At 38.0% G+C, this 7,999-nt stretch overlaps 1 protein-coding gene across 1 annotated transcript; it reads left to right on the top strand.

The window, feature by feature from the left end:
* On the top strand, positions 1-3,199 carry LOC100515036 (putative olfactory receptor 2B8). The gene has a single exon (XM_021099825.1). It carries the CDS (start codon positions 1,221-1,223, stop codon positions 2,157-2,159), a length of 939 nt encoding a protein of 312 aa, XP_020955484.1. The 5' UTR covers positions 1-1,220; the 3' UTR covers positions 2,160-3,199.

The raw sequence follows: 7,999 nt of genomic DNA, 5'->3' as shown, positions 1-7,999 counted from the left end.
TTCCATATGCTGTGGGTGCGGCCATAAAAAGACAAAAAAATAAATAAAATAAATAAAATTAACAAAAGGTAGATGGAAGTTCTTAGATTTTTATAATATCCAAAATATCCTTATGCCTTTCCTTGTATGACTTTTATTTTTGTGTTCTATCTTTGCCCTGTCATTGCACTGACAAGGTATCTGTTATTATCTCTATGTATTTATCAATTTAATTGTTTATCATAAGGAGTGATGTAAAACATTACACTTTGTAGTAGGTTGCACAATTGGACAACTTTGAAAATGTCTATGTTGATCAGAATGTTGCTAGTGAATAATCCTACCTACTTTGGGAATTGCGGTCGCTCTAGTTGTTGGTAACATGTGAAGTGAAATCAACAGAAAGAAGAGGTAAGTGTTGCTCCTTGGATTTTGGACAACTGAGTATGCACAGCCAGTGAATTTTTGGAGTCCTTGTTAAATTGGGAGAGTAATTTTGGTATCTTGAGGGCAATAGTTAAACACTCTAATGGAATGGTAATATTTTCAGGCTTTACCTGAGGATTTAACTGCTTTACTCCCGTCCAGAAGCCCAAGGTAGCATTCACAAATATATTAGGAGAGAAGATGGGCAGTTCTGCTAAAATGTTTCTGTGTAGCCCTCTTAGTGATATGTTGAAAGTAATTTAATCCTTTGTATAGGTACATTCTAGGCCATAAAATCCTATTACCGAATGCATTTTAGAGATTTTCTTGTGTTCAGTTACATGTGATGTTTGTGCAAATTCCATTGTGTAGGATTATGAGATACCTATTTAAGATACCTATTAAGGGCTCTCTCCCCTTGTCGAGCTGTTTTTCTTACTCTTTCTGATCAGTCTCCCTATTTCTCCTTATTCCCAGTTTCTCTAAAGAGTACATATATTCTTAGAGTACTTTTAAGTCCTATTAAACTCGATCTGAAGCAGTCCTTTTATACGTATGATCGATGCAAAAACCATTGTTGATTTTTCGTATATAAAATATCAATGTTTTTGTGATAACGTACAACTAAATTGGGATAAGATATGTCAGTCCCAATAAGCACATCCTTTTTTCCCCAAATATCTGCTTATGCTTTCCCATGGTCTTGTCTTTTAACGAGATAGGTTCACTTCCTCCCATACCCCCACCCTTTTTCAAGGTACCCTTTCAAAATAACTAAATGCTTTTTCTTGTTAGGAACCATGTGCTAACACAGGATGGAACAGAGAAATGGAAGTTCTTTCACTGGATTTATCCTGCTGGGTTTCTCTGACAGGCCTCAACTGGAGCAGGTCCTCTTTGTGGTTCTTTTGATCTTCTACGTCTTCACTTTGCTAGCAAACACAGCTATCATTGCATTGTCCCACATGGATTCACATCTTCACACCCCTATGTACTTTTTCCTCTCCAACCTAAGCTTTGTGGACCTGTGCTATACTACCAGCATTGTCCCCCAGCTCCTGGTTAATCTCAGAGGATCAGACAAATCCATCTCCTTTGGTGGTTGTGTGGTTCAGCTCTACATCTCTTTGGGGTTGGGAGGTACAGAATGCATCCTCCTAGGAGTTATGGCACTTGACCGCTATGCAGCTGTTTGCAAGCCCCTTCACTACACAGTAATCATGCACCCCCGTCTCTGTGCCCTGATGGCTTGTGCTTCATGGATCACTGGTTTTGCCAACTCCGTATTGCAGACAGTGCTCATCTTCCTTTTACCACTCTGTGGGAGAAATGAATTAGACCACTTCTTTTGTGAGGTCCTTCCTTTGCTCAAGCTTGCCTGTGTTGACACCACTGTGAATGAGTCTGAGATCTTCTTTGTCAGTGTCATCATTCTTTTTATACCTGTTGCAGTAATCATGTTCTCCTACAGTCAGATTGTGAGGGCCGTCTTAAGAATAAAGTCTTCTGCAGGGCAGAGAAAAGCATTTGGGACCTGTGGATCCCACCTGACAGTGGTCTCCTTGTTCTATGGCTCAGCCCTCTATGCATATCTTCATCCCAGCAGCAATGACTCCCAGGATCAGGGCAAGTTCATCTCTCTCTTCTACACCATCGTTACCCCCATGATCAATCCCCTGATATATACATTGCGCAACAAGGAAGTGAAGGGAGCAATGAGGAGGGTGCTTTGGAAGGATTCTGCCTCTAGATGACGGGTTGAGGAAGACAATTTAATGAAAGGACTTTGATTGTCAGAGCTCTTTGGATGTATGTGTGGCCCATGTGTCATTGAAAATTGAGCCGGAAATTCTGATGGGACTTTCTTTACTTCAATTCTCTTTCAACAGTGAGTTTTCAGAATCTAAGTTCATGGATTCATTCCAATTCCTAGAGATGTACAACATCTTATTTATATTTACTATTATTTTTATTGTTGTTGTTGTTATTATTTTTATTATTGAGGCCAGGCCCACTGCACATGGAAGTTCCTGAGGCATGCATCAAACCTTAGCCACAGCAATGACAAAGCCAAATCCTTAACCACTAGGCCATCAGGGGACTCTTATATTTATTATTATTATTATTTTAATTTTTATCATTGTTGATTTACAATGTGATGTCAGTTTCTGCTCTAGAGCAGAATGTCCCAGCTGTACATATACTTTCTCTTTTCTCATATTATCTTCTATCATGTTCTATCACAGTGATTGGATATAGTACCCTGTGCTATGCATCAGGACCTCATTGCTTATCCACTCCAAATGCCATAGTTTGTATCTACCCTATACTCCCAGTCCATCCCACTCCTTCCCCCCACACCGGCAACCAGAAGTCAGCTCTCCATATCTGTGAGTCTGTTTCTGTTCTGTCGATAGGTTCATCTGTGCCATATTTTAGATTCCACGTATAAGTGATATCATATGGTATTTGTCATTTTCTTTCTGAACTTCAGCTGGTATAAGAATATCTAGTTGCGTCCATGTTGCTGTAAATGGCATTATTTTATTATTATTTTTTTTATTGCTGAGTAGTATTGCCTTGTGTACCACATCTTCTGAATCCATTCATCTGTTGATGGACATTTAGGTTATTTCTGTGTCCTGGCTATTGTGAATAGTGTTGCAGTGAACATAAGGGTGCACCTGTCTTTTTGAATGAGAGTTTTGTTCTGGTTTAAGCTCAGGATTGGGATTGGTGGATCATACAGTAGTTCTATATTTAGTTTTCTGAGGAACCTCCATAATGTTTTGCATAGTAGCTGTACCAGTTTACATTCCCATCCACAATGTAGGAGGGTTCCCTTTTCTCCACACCTTCTCCACTATTTGTTATTTGTAGACTTATTATTTAAAAAAATTTTTTTTAGGGAAGCACCTGGGGAATATGGCAGTCCCTAGGCTAGGAGTCAAATCAGAGCTGCAGCTGACGGCCTACCCCACAGCCACACCAACACAGGATCTGAGCCGCCCATGTGACCTATACCGCAGCTCATGGCAATGCCAGATCCTTGATCCACTGAGCGAGGCCTGGATCGAACCCACATCCTCATGGATACTGGTCAGATGCATTTTTTCTGAGCCACAATGGGAACTCCATTTGTAGACTTATTAATGATGACCATTCTAACCGGTGGTACTTCATTGTAATTTTGATTTGCCTTTCTCTACTAATTAGTGAAGTTGAGCACTTTTTCATGTGCCTGTTGCTCATCCGTATGTCCTCTTTGGAGAAATGTCTATTTAGGTCTGCTGCCCATTTTCCCCTGGGTTCTTTGTTTTTTTGCCGTTGAGTTGTATGAGATTTGGAGATTAAGCCCTTATTGGTTGCATCGTTTGATACTATTGTCTTTGGTTCTGTGTGTTGTCTTTTTTTTTTTTTTTTTTTTTTAATGGTTTCCCTTGCTGTGCAAAAGCTCGTAAGTTAGTTTAGGTCCCATTGGTTTATTTTTGTTTTTATTTCTATTGCCTTGGGAGACTGACCTAAGAAAACATTTGTAAGGTTGATGTCAGAGAATGTTTTGCCTAGGTTCTCTTCTAGGAGTTTTATGGTGTCTTGTCTTACATTTAAGTCTGTAAGCCATTTTGAGTTCTTTTTTTTGCATGGTGTGAGTGTGTGTTCTAGTTTCATTGATATACATGCAGCTGTTGAGTTTTCCCAGCACCGCTTGCTGAAGAGGCTGTCTTTTTTCCCATTTTATATCCTTGCCTCCTTTGTCAAAGATGAATTGACCATAGGTGTCTGGGTTTATCTTTGGGCTCTCTCTTCTGTTCCATTGGTCTGTAGGTCTGATTTTGTACCAGTAGCACACTGCCTTGATTACTGTGGCTTTGTAGTATTGTCTGAAGTCTGGGAGAGTTAGGCCTCCTGCATGGTTTTTGTTCTTCAGGATTGCTCTGGCAATTCTGGGTTTTTATGGTTCCATATAAATTTTAGGGTTGTTTGTTCTAGTTCTGTGAAAAGTGTCCTGGGTAATTTGATAGGGATCTCATTGAATCTGTAGATTGCTTTTGGTAGTGCGGCCATTTTAACAATATTAATTCTTTCAATCCAGGAGCATGGAATATCTTTCCATTTCTTTGAATCCTCTTTAATTTCCTTGATTAATGTTTTATAGTTCTCAGCATATAAGTCTTTTACCTCCTTGGTCAGGTTTATTCCTGAGTATTTAATTTTTTGGGGTGTGATTCTTAAAATGTATTGTATTTTTATATTCCTTTTCTAGAATTTTGTTGTTGAATATACAGAAATGCAATTGATCTCTGAATGTTAATCTTATATCCTTCCAGTCTGCAGAATTTGTTGATTAGTTGAAGTAGTTTTTCTATGGATTCTTTGGGGTTTTCTATATACAGTATCATGTTATTTGCATAGAGCGACAGTTTTAGCCGTTTTCTTCCAGTGTGGATCTATTTTATTTCTTTTGTTTGTCTGATTGCTGTGGCTAGGACTTCCACTCCTATGTTGAGTAAAAGTAGTGAGAGTGGGCATCGTTGCCTTGTTCCAGACTTTAGTGTGAAAGATTTCAGCTTTTCTCTGTTGAGTATGATATTGGCTGTGGGTTTTCCATAACATAGAAATATACCTTTTATGAGGTTAAGGTATATTCCCTGTATGTGCACTTTGGTATGAGTTTTTACCATTGACGGATGTTGGATTTTGTCAAAAGCTTTTCTGCAACTATTGAGATGATCATTTGACTTTTATTTGTTAATGTGGTGTATGATGCTGATTGATTTGTGTATATTGAACCACACTTGTGAACTTGGGATGAATCCCGCTTGTTGGTGGTGTATGATCTTTTTTATACGTTTTTGCATTCAGTTGACAACAATTTTGTTGAGACTTTTTACATCTGTATTCATCAAAGCTATTGGCCTATAATTTTCTTTTTTGGTAATATCTTTATCTGGTTTTGGCATTGGGGTGATGGTGGCTTCATAGAAAGTCTTTGGAAGTGTCCTTTTGGAAAAGTTTAAGAAGGAGTGGTTTTTTTAAAAATTATGTATGAAGTTTCTTTCTTTTTAAATTTTATAATGATTTTTATCTTTTCCATTATAGCTTGTCTACAGTGTTCTGTCAATTTTCTACTGTACAGAATAGTGACCCAGTCACACATATACGTATACATTCTTTTTTCTCCCATTATCATGCTCCATCATAAGTGACTAGTTATAGTTCCCAGTGCTATACAGCAGAATCTCATTGCTTATCCATTATAAAGGCCATAGTTTTGCAAAGTACATATTCAATTTCATTTCTAGTGGTTGGTCTGTTCAAATTTTTCAAATTTTTTTTAAGGGCCACACCCATGACATATGGAGGTTCCAAGGCTAGGGGTGTAATCAGAGCTGTTGCTGCCGGCCTATGCTAGAGCCACAGCAATGCCAGATCTGAGCCGCCACTGTGACCTACTCCACAGCTCACGGCAATGCTGGATTCTTAACCCGCTGAGTAAGGCCAGGGATGGAACCTGCAACCTCATGGTTCCTAGTCAGATCCATTTCTGCTGCACCACGATGGGAACTCCAAATGATCTATTTCTTCTTGATTCAGTTTGGGTGGGCTGTATGTCTCTAGGAATTTGTCCATTTCTTCTAGGTTGTCAAATTGGTTGGCATATAATTGTTCATAGTATTCTTATGTGGTTTTTTTTTTTTTTGGTATTTCTGCAGTATCTGTAGAGATTTCTCCTTTTTCATTTCTTATTTTGTTTATTTGGGTTCTCTCTCGCTTCTTGGTGAGTCTGGCTAGAGGTTTGTCAATTTTGTTAACCCTTTCAAAGAACGAGCTCTTGGATTCATTGATTTTTTTTTTCTATTGTGTTTGAATCTCCATTTTATTGATTTGAGAGTGAGGCCCTTCAGTTGTTATACCTGTAGATTTATTGTCAATGAAGCATTCTCAGCATTTGCAGTGAATAGGTTATTGGGGCTGCTCATGACTGATGGGATGTCACGGGTGTCAAAGCCTTTTTCAGGAGCCCACTGCTGATTCTGTGTTAGCAAGTTACAGTGTTTGCCAAATATTTTTAAGTCCCTATTTCAAACATTTGGAGATTGTACAATAGGCCTGCAAGATTCTCTTTGGAAAGTTTCTTTATTAATTTATAGCAATGACAACTCTTCTTGTTTTAATGTACTTAAAGGGAGCATCAAGGCCACAACGCGTCATTTTTAGCATGAGATGAACCTCTCTACGGATTGATTTCCTGTCTTGGAGAGAGCCTCTTATACTCCCCCAAATTATTTCTCTTCATATTCCTCCACAACATGTTACATTATGGTTTGTATTTGGCTTGAAATAACATATATATTAATATGTTATTACACACATGGATATACACATGCACGAGGCACGTACTCCACATGCAATCTCTTGTAGGTCAATATCTTAACTCTTTCTTGAGGATGACTAGTAGAAAAAAAAATGTTTCCTCCAGTTCATGCGACTTAGAACTTATAGGTGTATAAATGGTGTAATTCCAGTGTTCTCTGAGATAAGTACAAATATACAGAAGTAAATGTGGCAACTATTTATTCCTGAAAGTCATAATAAAAGGAAAACGGATAGAATTTTGCTGCAGTAAAGAGTTCCATGGAACAAATTATACTCCTTTTGCTCTTGTGATAGATACACATAATTTCGAAGATTTACATGCGCCATTCTTTCAGGCTCTGAATTGGACTTTGGATCAAGAGTGGTCTGTGCTTGCACATAGGCCAAACCTAGAGAATACTTTCATTTATTACACTATGTAGAGGGCTTTTGGTCTAAACAGTAGTAAAAATCTAGCCTTAGGAGAGGAGTAATAAGTAGACTGAAAGAAATGAATGATAAATCTTGTTCTTACTTATTGTTTCCCAGATTTACTGAGATTTCAATAACATGTAACATTGAGCAGGTTCAAAGAGCAGAAACTGATTTGACGTACCTATATGGTGCAAAATATTTACCACATAGTGTGTTGGATAACACTTCCACTATGTCAAATATTTACCCTTTTTTGTGGTGACAGCATTTAAGACATCTACTCTCTTAGCAACTTTCCAGTGTGTAATCTAGTATATTTAACTATAATCACCATACTGTACATTCAATCTCCAGAATTTATTCATTTTATAACTGGAAGTTTGTACCCTTTGCCCAGTATCTCCCTATTTCTCCCGCCATTCTTCTCTCTGTTTCTACAAGTTCAGCTTTTCTAGATTCCCCAGATATTTGAGATCATCATATAGTATTTGTCTTTCTCTTCGGACTTATTTCACTTAGCAAAATGCTCTCAGGGTCCATCTCTGTTATCACAAAGGGCTGTATTTCTTTGTTTCTCATGGTTGAATAGTATTCCTTTGGCTATGTTTGTATGCCATATCTTCTTTATCCATTCATTTCTCTGAACACTTGAGTTGTTTCTGTATCTTGGCTATTGTGAAGTCCGCTGCCTTGAACATGGTAGTGCTGATATCTCTTGGAGATCGTGATTTCGTTTTTGGGGATAAGCCCTGAATTTAGATTTCTGGGTAATATAGGTAGTCTCTTTTATGAAATTTTTGAG

The sequence above is a fragment of the Sus scrofa genome, chromosome 7 (genome assembly GCF_000003025.6).
Source record: "Sus scrofa isolate TJ Tabasco breed Duroc chromosome 7, Sscrofa11.1, whole genome shotgun sequence".
Classification (NCBI taxonomy): Eukaryota; Metazoa; Chordata; class Mammalia; order Artiodactyla; family Suidae; genus Sus; species Sus scrofa.
The sequence above is the reverse complement of the archived record's forward strand: the minus strand, read 5'-3'. Positions and strand labels throughout refer to the sequence as shown.